Genomic DNA, 17,819 nt, shown 5'->3' with positions numbered 1-17,819 from the left:
CTTAATCCATCCACAAAGCTAGCACTAACTTTATCTGACTCAACAAAAACTTTACTGTCGCTAACAAAAAAAGTTTACTGTCGCTAGACATACTGACCGAACTGGACAAGAAACATACAGGAACTGTAGACAGCTGGTAGAGAGAGCATCACCAAGAAAAAAAACAGCATCTGGTGGTGTCTATATTTTCCAGAACTCAGGCAGTCATGGACTGCAAATGATTTGTAACCAAGTGTTAAAAATGAATTTAACTCATTAACTAATCATTGAATTTAACTCATGATTAGATTGTCCAGTTACTTTTGAACTTTTAAGAACTCAAAAGTGGTTATGAAAATGATATGAAAATGGTTGTAATTCCTATACTCTTTGCCCAATTTAGATATAAGTATCCTTACAGAAATGAGTTATTTGCATTGCCTTTAATCCCAGGGCCACAAGAATCCTTAATTCAGGGATTCTTAATCCCAGTCATGGGGAGCCCACACATGCACATTTTTGTGCTTTCCCATAGTTAGAAAACCCAATTGAACTGAGCTACTAGTTTATCTTGTATTGAGCTGTGTCAATGTGAAGAAAATACAACACTGTGTGGAGCAAAGAAAGCATTGATTACTGATTATTCATAATAAATTTTAATGTCTGTGCCACCTAAAACTTCTTCTTCTTCTTCTTCTTCTTTCGGCTGCTCCCTTTAGGGGTCGCCACAGTGGATCATCTGCCTACATCTTGCCCTGTCCATTGCCTCCTCTACTTTTACACCAACCATCTCCATGTCCACCTTCACTACATCCATAAACCTTCTCTGAGGTCTACCTCTTCTCCTTTTACCCAGCAGCTACATCTCCAACATTCTTTGCCCAATATATCCACTGTTCCTCCTCAACACATGTCCAAACCTTCTCAACCTGGCCTCTCTGGCTTTATCTCCAAATTGCTCCACCTTCGCTCTCCCTCTGATCTGCTCATTTCTAATCCTGTCCATCCTTGTCAATCCCAACGAAAATCTCAGCATCTTCATCTCCGCGACCTCCAGCTCAGCCTCCTGTCTTTTAGACAGAGCCACAGTCTCCAAACCATGCATCATAGCAGGACGCACTACTGTCTTGTAAACCTTCCCTTTCACTCTTGCTGCTATCCTTCTGTCACACATTAGCCCTGACATCCGTCTCCACCCACTCCATCCTGCCTGCACCCTCTTCTTTACCTCTTTTCTACACTGTCCATTGCTCTGGATGGTTGACTCCTTGCATCTTCACCTTTCCACCTGCCTCCTTCTCATTCACACACATGTATTCCGTCTTAACTCTACTGACCTTCATTCCTCTCCTCTCCAGTGCAAACCTCCACCTCTCCAGATTCTCTTCCACCTGCTCTCTACTCTCACCACAGATTACAATGTCATCTGCAAACATCATGGTCCATAGAGCCTCCTGCCTGACCTCATCTGTCAACCTGTCCATCACCATTGCAAACAAGAAGGGGCTCAAAGCTGATCCCTGATGTAACCCTACCTTCACCTTGAAACCATTTGTCACTCCAACTGCACACCTCACCACTGTCTCACTTTGCTCATACATGTCCTGCACCACCCTAACATACGTTTCAGTTACACCTGACATCCTCATACAGTACCACAGTTCCTCTCGTGGCACCCTATCATATGCCTTCTCTAGATCCACAAAGACACAAACAATGTAGCTCCTTCTGACCTTCTCTGTACTTCTCTACTATTCTGTCCCCCATTCAGGTTCAGTTATTCAGGTTCATTAGTATCACCTCATGGTCATTTTTGGTAGTGCAGGGAATTATTTGTTTCAGGCAAAGCAGCCTCCATTTTGTTTTCAGTCTAGCTTCAGTAGAGCTGCAGTACACAAGGACTCACATTCTCCTTTTCTGCTTGAGTCTACGGAAATATATGCCTGTAAGTTCAAAAATCTTAGAACTTAATTGCTGTTAGCACTTTTAAGAAGCATAAAACTTAGGTTTTGTACTTCTTTGATGGTGGATGCTTTGGATGTTTTGTGTTTGATCCATGCTGTATCTGTTCATTGGTTAGCTAGCTAGTCTAGTCTGCTGCACTACAATACTATGCTAGCTTCAGTAGCTCTTACCTCACTGTAGTTATTTTAATGTTAATTAGCATCTGTACATATTTACACAACCAGTATGGCTAACTATTTACATAAACAGCTGATGATGATAAAGGTGTAATGTCCATCTCATTTGTGCTTATAGTAAAAATATATTTTGTATTTGTGTTGGTATTTACAGTTTTACATGTACGAATGAAAGGAAGGAATCAGTTGACCAACAAAGGGTGTGAATAAACCTGAAGTCCTCAGTAAAGCCACTCCTTTTACAAAGTTTGATTCTTCTTGGAATTCCTGTTAGCTATCTGTCTAGCTTTTGCTTACACATGCATCTGCGAGGGCAGAATATCTACCAACACTCTCAACGCAAAAATTGCATCTGTGGTATTCTTTCTGGGCATGAAACCAAAGTGCTGCTCACTGATCTGGTCCTCTCGCCTTAGCCTTGCTTCAACAACTCTTTCCCATACCTTCATGGTGTGGCTCATCAACTTTATACCTCTGTAGTTACTGCAGCTCTGCACATCACCCTTGTTCTTAAAAATGGGGACCAATACACTGCTTCTCCACTCATCAGGCATCCTCTCACTCTCCAGGATTTTGTTAAACAACCTGGTTAAAAAGTCCACTGCCTGCTCTCCTAAGCATCTCCAAACCTCCACAGGTATGTCATCTGGACCAACTGCCTTTCCATTCTTCATCCTTTTTAAAGCTGCCCTCACCTCCACCTTACTAATTCTCTGCACTTCCTGCTCCACTATCTCTCCCCCCATTGTCCTCCTCTCTCCTCATTCATTAGTTCTTCAAAGTACTCCTTCCATCTACTCAACACTCTCTGTTCACTCACTAGTATGTGAGTGAGTGACTAGTTCCTATGCAACTCTTATTTTATTTTATTATTATCCTTATTTTGTTGTAAATAGTCTAGAGATTTAGCTTTAATTTTTATTATTTATAATGTTGATAAGGTTTATACTGTTTCCCATTTCTATTACTGAGTGCCTTACTCCTGTTACTCTGCTGCTGTAATACTGTGAATTTCACTGCTATGGGACTAATAAAGGATTATCTTATCTTATCTTGGTACATTTCCCTCTCTATCCTTTATCAGCCTAACCTGCTGTACATCCTTTCCAGCTCTATCTCTCTGTTTAGCCAAGCGATACAAGTCCTTTACTCCTTCATTACTGTCCAGCCTCTCATACAGCTCATCATGGGCCTGAGCCTTTGCCTTTGCCACCATTCCTTGTTGGCCTCGACCGATCCGTTATGGCAATCATATTTGTGATCCGCATGATAGTTTTGGCACAAGTTTTACGCCGGATGCCCTTCCTGACGCAACCCTCACCATTTATCCGGGCTTGGGACTGGCACCAGAAGTACACAAAGTACACCCCTAATGGCTGGTTTAAACTTTCAAGCACCATTGTATGGTTTAAATTGACATGAAGGGAGAGGAAAATGTGAATTGCCATTGTGACTTGCGCTTGAACGATAGAACACATTACAAATGTCAGACTCACCTGTGCATTCTATAGTGACTATACTAACAGGAGCATAGCTATTTAGAAAAGTGAAGACAGACACTGGGCCCTTATTCAGGCTCTGCTATTTAGACTCTCTTCTCCCTTCAACTGATACTACTTTCACATCCTTAGCTCTGTTTTCTATCTGAGTACTTACTGTTCACTTCCTGCGTCTGCACTGTAACCAATTACACAACACTGGTTTGGAGCTTCACAAGGTGATTGTCTCCCACACCAATGACATTACCATTACAAGCTGAAAAAGAAAAAAAAAAAAAGTGGCTTTGAGAGGAAAGACTTTTAATCCTTGTGTGGCGTTCATGTTTTTTGTTACTCAGTGGGTCTGGTGGACCCACCGCATTAATTATTTATTTTTTGTTTTTACAATACAGCCATAACAATTTATGTAACAGTACCAGATGTTTAAAATATCACTATATAATATAAATATAGTGGCCAGTGTAGGGTTCTCCTTTAGCAGTTATAGCCAGTCAACAGCCCATCCATGTTGTCTACCCACACACATGGGCACACATACACAAATACCTACACAAAGACATGCACACACACACACACTAACAGTAGGCCATGTAGGAGGAGAACAGAGTGAAGGGACACAGCAAACTCCACATGTTTCAAAACTGTTCCCCACAGGTTGACCCCAGCACCACATGTGTAATACAAATGTGTGGGTGGTGAACAGTATGTGTTATTTCATATTTTCTTCACTGAATATTAGCAAAGGCCAAGGAGTCTGACATTGAAATAATAATAAATCTCATCATTTCCTCTTTTGGCAAATACTGAAAATGGGTTCCGCAAACCAGATCAACACACAAGGGTTAAATTATACCATTTCTCACACATTTTACACCTCCCTTCGAAATTACCTCTCAACTGAATCAAAATGCTCACAAAATCTTATTGCTTCTGCTCAAGTTTTCACTCTTTAGAGGAAAATAGCTTCTGAATATAGTAAGTAGCTAGTTAGACCAAGACCTACAAATGTGGTCTATATCACTTGGTCGGTTCAGACTCTATTCTGTACGTTCATCAGATGTTGGATGTCTGTGGATTTGCAGAATGGGCTCCACATCTGAATGTCCAATCATGATCTATTTCAGATGTGTTTGGATATCCAGAAAATGTCTGTCTTGGTCAGGGGCATCAAATCATATCCATAAAGGCCAGTGTGGCTGCTTGTTGCACATAAGAAGGCACCCTACTGGCACTTACTGATGTATCATTTAACTGATCATTCCATGTTTGCTGTGTCCCAGTACTTTTAAGTTTAGGCAAAACCATGATCACTAGCAAAACTGGTTAACATTAAGCATATGTCAAAAATGAAGGGACAACTAGACTGGAGTTCCAAGTGTAACCTATGTGTGGGAAACACTGACATTCTGCTTCCAGAGTACAATAAACACGTTGTCAAATATATTGGTTTGAAATATTTATCAAATCATTGGTCTGATACTATTTGTTTTTTTTCTTAAATGTCGGTCAATACCGATATGATGCTGATATAGTTATGCATCCCTAGATTTTACTGAAAAGTATGTGCATGGCCACACATTTTTCATTAAAAAGCATGGTGGAAGGCTGCTGCAGTTGTCCAGACTCTAATATCATGTACCTATTTCCAAACTGGCACAAAAGTTAGAGACAGCATTGTCAATTAAAATAAAGAAAAAGGCCTAAGGGGAATTAAAAACCTTGCATCGCTAGCAATATGTTGACGCACATGTACATACACTCACAAACAGTCTTGTCCCTTTCATGTTTAATTCTCTCTCTCTCTTGTGTGTGTGTGTGTGTGTGTGTGTGTGTGTGTATGTTTTTTTTTTTTGTCTTAATGTTCGCATCAGTATTGGTTGGACATCGGAGAATAGTATATATGTATATTTGAATTAAAATAGATTATATGTAGACTAGATGTATATGCATGTCTGGTAAGTGGTAGCATGCAGTTAATTTTATATATATATATATATATATATATATATATATATATATATATATATATATATATATATATATATATATATATATATAAATGCTGAATTCCTTATTATTAAGACAATATATTTGTCCTCCTAAGATGGGGGGGATGTGATGTAATCACAAGGCCTGGGATTACGTTCGGTTAATAAATGAAATACTGTGGGTGTGAAGCCTCTTTTTTCATTTCTTGTTTTTCTTTTTTATGCTCATGTTAACAGACCCTAGCTTTTAGACAGGTTTCGTGAGTGTGGCAGTGTCCCACAGAGAGAACAGAAATGGCACTAGTTAAAACTAGGTAAACAAATGCATAGTGCACTTTTACAAATCACATTTTTATTCAGCAAATTGACTGATTGGACTATTTATCCATTTGGTAAAAGAATGTTTGTAGAGCTTGCTAGATTATAGTCTGTAATTGTAGAACTACAAAGTGCATCTTTATGGTAAGTGTAGCTGATAAAATGGACAAAATGTGGATATGAGGAGGCATATTTAATAAAATGTCCGGTCAGTGAATATCAGAATACTTAACATATATCATCAAATTCAATTGTTGACATCCGTCAGCAGACTGCAATGAGGTGAGTTTTGAGGGGAATAAGGTATAGAGTCTATGTCTATGAGAGTATCTATGTAATATGTCTATTACACAGAGCCACACCTCTTCCTTTTGCAATCACCCTTGGTTATTCATGCTCTTGGTGTGATGCTCACTACTGTGAGAGAGCACTGAGGAGGTATATAATTCCACATTTTAACAGTGCAGTTTAAAATTACAAATACAGTGTATCACAAAAGTGAGTACACCCCTCACCATTGCCCTGCAACCCAGTTTCCAGAGGGAGGGGATCATGCTCTGCTTCAGTATTTCACAATACATATTGGAGTTCATGTGTCCCTCAGTGAAATGTAACTCCCGAACACCTGCTGCACTCATGCAGCCCCAGACCATGAAATTCCCACCACCATGCTTGACTGTAGGCATGACACACTTATCTTTGTACACCTCACCTGATTTCCGCCACACATGCTTGAGACCATCTGAACCAAACAAATGAATCTTGGTCTCATCAGACCATAGGACATGGTTCCAGTAATCCATGTCCTTTGTTGACATGTCTTCAGCAAATTGTTTTCAGGCTTTCTTGTGTATGGTCTGAGCACTGACAGGCTGAACCCCCACCTCTTCAATCTCTGCAGCAATGCTGACAGCACTCCTGCGCTTATCTTTCAAAGACAGCATTTGGATGTGACGCTGAGCACGTGCACTCAGCTTCTTTGGACAACCAACACAAGGTCTGTTCTGAGTGGACCCTGCTCTTTTAAAATGCTGGATGATCTTGGCCACTGTGCTACAGCTCAGTTTCAGGGTGTTGGCAATCTTCTTGTAGCCTTGGCCATCTTCATGTAGCGCAACAATTCGTCTTTTAAGATCCTCAGAGAGTTCTTTGCCATGAGGTGCCATGTTGGAACTTTCAGTGACCAGTATGAGAGAGTGTGAGAGCTGTACTACAAATTTGAACACACCTGCTCCCTATGCACACCTGAGACCTAGTAACACTAACAAGTCACATGACATTTTGGAGGGAAAATGACAAGCATTACTCAATTTGGACATTTAGGGGTGTACTCACTTTTGTTGCCGGTGGTTTAGACATTAATGGCTGTATATTGAGTTATTTTGAGGGAAGAATAAATTTACATTGTTATATAAGCTGCACACAGACTACTTTTCATTGTATCAAAGTGTAATTTTGTCAGTGTTGTCCCATGAAAAGATATACCTAAATATCTGCACAAATGTGAGGGGTGTACTCACTTTTGTGATACACTGTATAGTACAAGGATGTGCTGACAAAATGTATAGTGGCAACGTCACCAAAAAAAAAAAAAACACCCAATATCCAAATCCCAAAACTAAAAACCAAATACAAAGTGAATGAATATTGAATATTCACGTCCAGCCCCACAAATTTCACTGTCAAATAAAGGTGTAAATAGCTTAACGTAATTCAGTAGTGTTCCCTTTACTGGACAGAACATCAAAAACACAAAAATAAGTGATATCATTTGAAAATTTTATTACATGATCAGAGACAATGGCACTATGTTGCTTTCATAGTGTTAAATTTCAGTTTCGTTTTTAAAAAATTCAGGAAACATCTGGACAGAAGCCAATAATACAGAATGGTCAGACTGAAACTAGGCTTATATTTAATATATAATGTTCATATCGTCTAAGGTGATACAGAGTTAATAAGTTAAACTGTAACTTTTAATGTGAATAATTTACACTGACACCTAGAATTCATAAATCAGCTGAACAGCTTAACTTTTTGGGGTTGCATTAGAACTCTGTAATACGCCTGGAACGAAGGGAAAGCTTGGAACATCACCTTAAAAATAATTTACCCTTTTAAATGTTTTATCACTGGTTTTTGTTGACTTCTATTTTATTTGCACCCTTCAAAGCAAATCTTTTATTTATAACTCAGATGTTACAAATATGAAAAGTACAGTTAAAGAAAGTTCAGAAATGTACTACCAAACCTAATGTAAAATAAATACAACATCTGTTTGAGTGTGTAAGTGATTGTGTGTGTGAATTGAGAATTTTGAACAAGTGGTATAGTGAGAATTTAACATAGCTGTGCATAGCTGGTGTATGTGTTTATGCAGATATGAGCAGCTCTATTAGAGCTTCTACAGAGTGCATCCTGTAGAAAACAGTCAGCGGTTGGCTCAGGTTGACCAGCACAAACCACACAGAGAATCCAAAGTACTGTTTCCCCAATCCACTCTCGAGCTGTGCATGGGCACCGAACGCTGGGATCACCCACAGCTGCTCAACAAGAAACAAACACAATACTGTAAATACATGGCACCTGTGAAGACAAGCAGCTCTTAGATCAGTAGTCTCTGTCATCTCCTTTTCATGCAGGTCTTGGTGCCAGTTCTAATCTCATATGCACTCTCAGAATTAAAGTTTCCTATATGGTTCTAAGTAAAAATCATGAATTGGTATATGGACCATTCTACTCAATTAGTTTAAGCTGTAGTCCCATTGCAAAAATAAAGCTAATCCAGAAATGTAACTGTCAAAATGCAAAGAGTTTTAGTTAATAATTTAGTTAAACAGGGTTGTGGCTAAAACTTAGTTTGGCCACACCCCTGCATTTTGGACCAGACAGTAAGACTGCATCTCTATCCCTCATGGCCACATGGTGAGCCGTTTGATCCCATTGTTTTGAAGTAAATGTGTCTCAGAGTCTGAAAATCAGTTTGGCCACACCCCTGCATTTTGGACCAGACAGTAAGACTGCATCTCTATCCCTCATGGCCACATGGTGAGCCGTTTGATCCCATTGTTTTGAAGTAAATGTGTCTCAGAGTCTGAAAATCAGTTTGGCCACACCCCTGCATTTTGGACCAGACAGTAAGACTGCATCTCTATCCCTCATGGCCACATGGTGAGCCGTTTGATCCCATTGTTTTGAAGTAAATGTGTCTCAGAGTCTGAAAATCAGTTTGGCCACACCCCTGCAATTTGGACCAGACAGTAAGACTGCATCTCTATCCCTCATGGCCACATGGTGAGCCGTTTGATCCCATTGTTTTGAAGTCAATGTGTCTCAGAGTCTGAAAATCAATGTATTACATTAAGAACTATCAGTACTAAGACACCTATTTTCTGCAATTAAGTTAAGTTTTTTAGCTTCTTTAATGAAATGTTATGGGTGGCAGAGGGTAGTGCTGTTGCCTCAGGAGGGCCTGGGTTCGATTTCCTGGTTGGTTGGCCAGGGTCTTTTCTAAGTGGGCAACCAGGGTCCTTTGTTTCTCCATGTCTGCATGAGTTTCCTGCATGAGTTGTGAATATGTGTGTGAATAACTATGTCTGTGTGTTTGCTCTCTAATGGACTGGTGAGGGTGTTTCCTGCCTTCTGCCCAATGAGCACTGGGATGGGCATCAGCACCCTCACAACCCAGGAGGATCATCGGCTTAGATGGTGTGTGTGTGTGTGTTTGTGTGTGTTTGACAAATGAGCTCTTAGGTTTAGTGCTAGTTTTAAACTGACACTTGACTCTAGCATTCTGGATCAAATGCATCAAATGTGTTGGAACTAAATTATTCAAGGATAAAGAGCAGCATGAGTGTTTGTAGACCACAAAATAAAGAGGAAGTGACTTGACTGTCAAAACAAACTGCATACTGTGCAACAGACACTTACTGTGATGTTGCCCAGTACGAGGAAAGCACATATCTCCTGAATCACTCTTCTGTTCCAATGATCAGTATCACATCCTCCATTGCCTGCAGGTGTAACTGATGCATTCTTCTTTTCTGGTAAATCATCACCCCTTGCTGCATCCATCTCTTCCCCTGTCTGGTTTACAACAGACTATGTTTAATTTCACAGTGACATAAGCAACGCTGCATAACAAGAGGAATGAAGTGGGTGAGTGAAACCAAATACATCCTTTGATGTAGTGAAACTGACCTTTGAGAAGGCACTCTTCTCCTTTTCATTTGCTTTTAGGCTGGAGTGTGGAGCATGATTGTGAAGATGCAGTCCTCTGATGATGAAGACATTCTGTAGCACAAGTTCCACCATGCTGAGCAGTGAATAGGACAGGTCCAGGTTACTCACAATATCGCTGGAGCCTAAGGCCAGGGCAGCCACAAGGGAGAGGTAAGAGAGGGACAGCTGTCCCACTGCAGTTCCCAACAACAGTGCCACGTCCAAGCTCTTTGTTGGGTTTTTACTTCCCTGCAATTTTATCATCCTTCCTGGGTTTTGCTTCCTCTGATGTCCATCCTGTTCCCTCACGTTCATCTTCTGCACCATTGTGCCTGCCAATGAGCATAGAGCCATGATGGGCATCAGGCCCAGGTGAAAGAAATAAAAAACCATGAGCGCTGCAAGACGTTTTGCATTCTGCACCACCCACATGTGATAAAGCACAAACACAATCACCCCAGTCAACAGCACCAGTAAACCCAACAGGGGGCCAAGCAGAACTCGTCCACACAATACTGAAAAGGGTGACCTCTTCTGGGCAGCCTCAGTGTGGATGCTGCTCATGTGCCGTCCCACATTCTTCCACATGACATAGAGCATGCAACTGGCCAGCAAACTATACTCCATGTTGAAGGGGTACAGGATCTCATAGCCCTTCCGCAAGGTCACACACACTGCATTGGAACTGCACTGGCAAAGAGTGCCATTCTCCTCACCTAAAAGTAATTACATTACAAAATGAAGTACATTATAACAGCATTTGCTTTGAATGTATTTCATGCTTTTCACCTTTGCATGGTTGCTGAGCAAAATGTTCTGGGTACATTGGGAACATCTTAGGCCCAGGCCATGTGTTAAGGGATTATGTAATGAGGCAATGTCCCACTAGCCAATCATTATGCCTATTTATTGTTACAGACTTCTATAGTGGCAGATGGCAAAAGGCAATCAAATTGAAACTAAACTTGCTGTGTGCACTTGATAAAAGCCTACAGTGATTAGCATAGAAGAGTTTGCATGCAATAATCTGTATTGGCTGCATTTTAAGGCTGTGATGTACATTGTGGATAGATAGCATATTTAGCCATTTGGTGATTTGCTGTAAATTTGGCTCTTCTGTCGATTCTCTTCTAAATTATATGTGGCTCCTTTGTGGTTTTTTGATGCCCCGCTCATGACTGAGTTCTGGCACCAGGCCTGCTTAGGCCAAGCATACAGAAACCTTCACAACTCAGTCAAGTTCGGCTGTGTTGAAGCTCTCCAGGTAGAAGGCATCTAAATGTGTTTAAAACTAGCGGAATCCATTTTGCTGCTGTGAGAGTGGTGCCCTTATGCCAATGAAATAGCAAGCCTCTTTAAAGACCAGTCAAAAAATAATGCCAGATTCATTTCAAAACAGCCAAAAGCAGCCCGTCTAAAATCACTCTTAAATAAAATTTTACCAGTTTTGGCCTCTTGTGGTGCCAACAAGGAGAAAGTGTTGTTAAAGGCCTCTTTGTCCTGCTTTTCTAGGTCAATCTCTGTGTGGACAGAATCATCTGTCACTGCACAGAACCACAGCAGTACATCTGCACACAGAGTGACCATCAACCCAAACCTGATTAAAGAAGCACAGACACACACACACTTTAACATCTTGGAATCAGTTATAATTAATAATTTCACCCATGGAAAAAATAGGTACCTGGTGAGGACTTTGTGTTTGTGAATGCAGTCTTTGGAGTGAGCCCACAACAAATAGGTCTGAGGACAGAGGGACAGACAGAGGAAGTGAATAACAGTAATCACACTAAACAGATCCCCTTTTCATCAGAGTAGGAAGTGAGTGTGGTTTCATATGAAAGTTAAGGCCTTTCTGGGAACAATTTAAAGAAACTCCAGTATGAGTCAATAAATTTGGCAGTAAAAAAGTGCCTCATCCATGCTTAATTCTTGCCAAATGCAAAAGTCCTTTACTACTTTGAAACCACAGATTTTTCTGAAGCAGTTTTGTTGAAACAACCTGGTATCTCTGAGAATTTCCTCTGACACACTGAGACTAAAAATGCTTTTGTAAAACTTTACATATTACATTAGTTGTCAAACATCTTTGCACACTGTCAATACCCTGTTACATCATATTTACCCATATTTTTCATGGACAAAAGCAGCAGTTCAGTTCTAAAGTTTGGCTGTAAAATACACTGCTCCAAAAATAAAGGGAACACTCAAATAACACATCCTAGATCTGAATGAATGAAATATTCTCATTGAATACTTTGTTCTGTACAAAGTTGAATGTGCTGACAACAAAATCACACAGAAATCATCAATGGAAATCAAATTTATTGACCAATGGAGGCCTGGATTTGGAGTCACACACAAAATTAAAGTGGAAAAACACATTACAGGCTGATCCAACTTTGATGTAATGTCCTTAAAACAAGTCAAAATGAGGCTCAGTATTGTGTGTGGCCTCCACATGCCTGTATGACCTCCCTACAATGCTTGGGCATGCTCCTGATGAGGTGGCAGATGGTCTCCTGAGGGATCTCCTCCCAGACGTGGACTAAAGCATTCGCCAACTCCTGGACAGTCTGTGGTGCAACGAGGCGTTGGTGGATGGAGCGAGACATGATGTCCCAGTTGTGCTCAATCGGATTCAGGTCTGGGGAACAGGTGGGCCAGTCCCTAGCTTTAATGCCTTCATCTTGCAGGAACTGCTGACACACTCCAGCCACATGAGGTCTAGCATTGTCCTGCATTAGGAGGAACCCAGGGCCAACCGCACCAGCATATGGTCTCACAAGGGGTCTGAGGATCTCATCTCAGTATCTAATGGCAGTCAGGCTACCTCTGGCGAGCACATGAAGGGCTGTGCAACCCTCCAAAGAAATGCCACCCCACACCATTACTGACCCACTGCCAAACCGGTCATGCTGAAGGATGTTGCAGGCAGCAGATCGCTCTCCACGGCATCTCCAGACTCTGTCACGTCTGTCACATGTGCTCAGTGTGAACCTGCTTTCATCTGTGAAGAGCACAGGGCACCAGTGGCGAATTTGCCAATCCTGGTGTTCTCTGGCAAATGCCAAGCGTCCTGCATGGTGTTGGGCTGTGAGCACAAACCCCATCTGTGGACATCGGGCCCTCATACCATCCTCATGGAGTTGGTTTCTAACCGTTTGTGCAGACACATGCACATTTGTGGCCTGCTCGAGGTCATTTTGCAGGGCTCTGGCAGTGCTCCTCCTGTTCCACAAAGGCAGAGGTAGCGGTCCTGCTGCTGGGTTGTTGCCCTCCTACGGCCTCCTCCACGTCTCCTGGTAGCGCCTCCAGCCTCTGGACACTACGCTGACAGACACAGCAAACCTTTTTGCCACAGCTCGCATTGATGTGCCATCCTGGATGAGCTGCACTACCTGAGCCACTTGTGTGGGTTTTAGAGTCCATCTCATGCTACCACAAGTGTGAAAGCACCACCAACATTCAAAAGTGACTAAAACATCAGCCAGAAAGCATAGGTACTGAGAAGTGGTCTGTGGTCCCCACATGCAGAACCACTCCTTTATTGAGTGTCTCTTGCTAATTGTCAATAATTTCCACCTGTTGTCTATTCCATTTGCACAACAGCATGTGAAATTGATTGTCAATCAGTGTTGCTTCCTAAGTGGACAGTTTGATTTCACAGCAGTTTGATTTACTTGGAGTTATATTGTGTTGTTTAAGTGTTCTCTTTATTTTTTTTGAGCAGTGTAGATTTGCAATATCTTTTACTAGGTTTAAGCAAAAATAATTGGTATTCAGCTCTCCACATAGTGGGTCCAGTGTGCAAAGAATGTATATTTTATCCACTTTAACGAAAATGTATCTAATTTAAAAAATAAAATACTGTGATTCACCACTGGCACTGCAATTTATTCCAAGAAAATGCTTAATCTATTTTGGGAACAAATTTTCTTTACTACATACAGTATTTGTCACAATAAATGTTTTTATATCTTTAGATAAAATGTAATATTATACAAAGACCTTATCATACACATCACATTTTTAAAATAATTATTTAATTTAATGTATTAACCAAATTTGTTTCCACAGGAAGCAATGGAGCAATTCATGGCACAACAACAAGGCACTAATTAATCATAAACAAAAAAAACGTTCATCTTCAATTTGCAAAACAAAAAAGTACCTGGACAATCCCTAAGTTGGGATAATGTTCTACGAACAAAGACCATTACATAACACATGTTTCTTTATATCTAAATAAAGTGAGTTCTGCATTTCATAATATGAACGTCATACCAACATTCAAACATGGCTGTGGTAGTAGGATGGACAATTGTCTAAAACAGAAAAGCAAATCTACATTTCAGTTGCTGAAAAGAAGTCAAATTAATGTGTTAGAGTGGCCTAAACCCAATAGAGAGGATTAGGCTACATTTAGGCTTTGGTTAAGTTGCAGGTCAGTTAGGATTTAGATGATTAGGCTGTTTCATAATAACATTGTAATGAAATTATGATTCTATTATTATTACATTATGGTGATGTTAGGATTAGGTTGTGATGAGGTTATGAATTCAGTATGGTCTGGTTATGATTAGATTTTGCTGTGATTGTTATTTGTTATCATGTTATCATTATGTTCTGATCAGGTTGTGACTAGAATATGACTAAGTTATGATTACCTGCAGTGTGAAGAAGGGAGCCTGAAAGAAGGGTGAGAGGATTTTTACAACTGGCTTGCACTCTCTCATCAGCAGATAGTAGCCCATGCGGAACAAGCATAGCAGCAGACTGGATCCTGAAAATAACATCAGCACCACTGGCACAGGGAAACATAAACACAATAAAAGGGAGTTACTTACAGAAAGACAGAAATCAGAGCAGAGCAACAACAAACTCCTACTACATCCTATGGGCATTTTCTGGGCATGTAAAGATCCACATTTCAGCTCAATTCATTGTAATTTTGTTTTGAAAATGCTCACTGTTTTTGTTTTGTTTTTTTCTTTTCATTTAACCTGTAAAATGTATAGTTTTTACTTTTTCAGTTTAGTGTGAGGAACTATATATCAACAAAGCATTCAGGAATTAAGCATTGATCAATGGAGTGTCTTGCAAACAAAATAATAAAAAAACAAAAGTAAAAAACACTGCTTGTAAAAGAAAATAAAAAGGTGTAGAATTTTAAAAATAATCAGGGCTATAACCCAGAAACCCATGCCAGGCGAACTACTGAAAAGTGTAATGGAGATAAAGTCACATTAAACTTGTACTTACTTCACAAAGCATCTAAAGACTAAAATCTGAAACAACAGACACTGTTGTTGAAAGACATTGATATTTACCCATGACAGTGGCACTTCCTGCGTGGTGGTCGGTGTGAGGTGGAGAGCCAGGCAGCCTACGACCTGACAGCAGGTACCACAGCATCCACAGCAAACTGATCCCCATCAGAACCAGCAGAAACAGTTCAGACTCCTGGTGCTGGAGCCCTATACGGTTAAATGCATCTCCAACCACAAAGGCAGCACCAAGCAGCACTACGTTCAGCCCTATCAGCCCAGAGATGAGCCTGCGGCCACTGGGGACCCACTGTGGTGTATGGTCTGTTTCCTTGTTACTGTCCACAGCAAATTCAGAAACATCCATCTTCTCCAGTCTGTCACATTCTGCCTGCATTCTTTCCTCAATCCGCTTGTACCTATAACTGAAGTAGGTGGAGTGTGTAGTGCAATAGATATTTTTCAGAGACCTAATAACAACTCTAATAATTTCTCCTGTCCCTCACCCTAAGTATGTCTCTCTTTCAGATTAAGCTTAAATTAAGATATTTAATTGTAAATGTACAGTAAATAAACACACCATAGCAGTTTAAAATAACCTGGTAGTTCCAGTCAGCGCTGGTGGCAGTGTAGTAAAACTACTGTTTAGTCAAAATGGGCATGCCCAGTTCAAGGTGCACATCAAGACACATTCTGTTGTCAAATAGATAAAATTAATTACTATCTAGGGAACAAAGTTCAGGACGCTGAGTGAGTAATAGAGGGGGCTAATTCAATAAAACAGATTAGAATGTGAGTCATAGTCAGTGCATGGTGGGAACTGGGAGTAATGAGTAGTGAAATTTCTTTATTCTTTTTCATTTTAACTCTTATGACTCATAGAATATAATGTGTTCACAAAAGTGTGAACCATGCAATTTTTTTCATTTGCTCACATAACCTATTATACCATAACCATAACCATATACCATAACCATATTCTTCTAACTTCAAATGGTCCAATAGTAAAGAAACTGTGAAAAAAAACAATCAGTATTCAAACCTCGGATATTTATAGGGATTGTGCTATGATCTATTTAAAATCATGGTGTTAATTGTAGTAATTAGCAAACAAATTTTTTTAAGAATCATCATTTACAGGTTTTCTTTTGGGAAGTTTCCACTTCTGAAAACAGCAATTGCATGTTTTTATTTTTTGTATTTCAAAATGTTTTTTTTTTTTTGTTTTTTTTTTGGGGGGGGGGGGTTAAAAGATTTAGATTCATCATATGTTTCTTTTTTTAATAACCTAATAACAACTTCACTACTTACTTAAAGAGACTAAACGTGAGAGACAGGAGAGGAGTGCTTTTGTTATTAAGTTGTTATTAGGTGTCCATGAGGGATAGGAATGCAGTCTCATGTCACATGGTGAGCAGATACATCCCATTGTTTTGAAATTACTGTGCCTGAAGTCTGGAAATCAGTGTGTAGCATTAATTATCAAGTAAACCTTTTAATGCAATTAAGTAAACTTTTTAATGTAGCCAGATAAGTAGCTACAGGGTACCACACAAAACACCACAAGGACAATTCTGCTTTGTATCTTTCTGTCACTTCAACACCAGTCCTTCAAAGTTGTATTCTGAAATATAGGTGTTCTAAACTGGTGTTTTTAATCATCAGTTCCCTAGAACTAAGCCTGTACTGCAGTGGGAGGCACCATGAACTCACATTAGCTTAGCCTAGCAGATTACAGCTTAAAGCACTGCAGAACAGGTTCGATTTTGTCTTTCTGTCACTTCACCATCAATCAGTCAGCTTTGCTCTCGCTGTTGTAAGTTTTTATTATCTATAATTGTGATTGCAGAGGGCCAGTTAGTTGAATCGAACCTGCACTGGTGTGTTGGGTTCTATGCTAAGATAACTAGGTGAGAGGAGCTGGCTAGCATTAGCTTATCTAGGAGGCTCCAGCACCAGACACCAGAGAACAGGTTTAATTTTGACTTTTTGTCCCTCTAACATTAGTCGCTCGACTTCACTTCCTCAGATTTAGACATTGTTATCTAAATTTGTGTCAGTAAAGCTAAGCTAACATTTACTAGTCACTCTGTCCAGGTTATCAGCATCATTTGATATTTAGAAATTGTTGTTAGATTGAAGCACTGGTTGAGTCCAGTTTTTAAACATTGTGTGGTGAACTGTGTCCATGTGGAAACACCACTGGAATGGTTACCCTCTATGTGTTCAGCCTTGCAGTGCAACAGTGGGTCCAATCAATCAGCACAAATGCTGCACCTTAAGCGGACATGGTTGTGTTTTTGCTGGGACAAATACAATCACCGGCCACTTTATGGCAAACCAAGCATCAGAATGGGGAAGAAAGGTGATTTAAGTGACTTTGAACGTGGCATGGTTGTTGGT

General features: G+C 40.2%; 1 protein-coding gene and 1 long non-coding RNA gene across 2 annotated transcripts; one reads left to right on the top strand and one right to left on the bottom strand.

Annotated features, from left to right (window-relative positions):
* The first annotated feature begins 1,862 nt into the window (after window positions 1-1,862).
* LOC119262361 lies at window positions 1,863-10,299 on the top strand. The gene is made up of 3 exons (XR_005129566.1): window positions 1,863-1,924; window positions 2,671-2,757; window positions 10,165-10,299. It is a non-coding gene; the product is annotated as an uncharacterized LOC119262361 (long non-coding RNA).
* On the bottom strand, window positions 7,684-16,164 carry LOC108426538 (proton channel OTOP3-like). The gene is made up of 8 exons (XM_037533883.1): window positions 15,997-16,164; window positions 15,480-15,841; window positions 14,817-14,953; window positions 11,831-11,889; window positions 11,589-11,743; window positions 10,126-10,862; window positions 9,856-10,011; window positions 7,684-8,468 (listed from the first exon to the last, which is right to left on the bottom strand). The coding sequence occupies exons 2-8, from the start codon at window positions 15,811-15,813 to the stop codon at window positions 8,298-8,300; spliced, it is 1,749 nt and encodes a 582-aa protein (XP_037389780.1). The 5' UTR covers window positions 15,814-15,841; window positions 15,997-16,164; the 3' UTR covers window positions 7,684-8,297.
* Between the last annotated feature and the right edge of the window lie 1,655 nt (window positions 16,165-17,819).

This window comes from Pygocentrus nattereri, chromosome 24, assembly GCF_015220715.1.
Source record: "Pygocentrus nattereri isolate fPygNat1 chromosome 24, fPygNat1.pri, whole genome shotgun sequence".
Taxonomy (NCBI): Eukaryota; Metazoa; Chordata; class Actinopteri; order Characiformes; family Serrasalmidae; genus Pygocentrus; species Pygocentrus nattereri.
The sequence above is the reverse complement of the archived record's forward strand: the minus strand, read 5'-3'. Positions and strand labels throughout refer to the sequence as shown.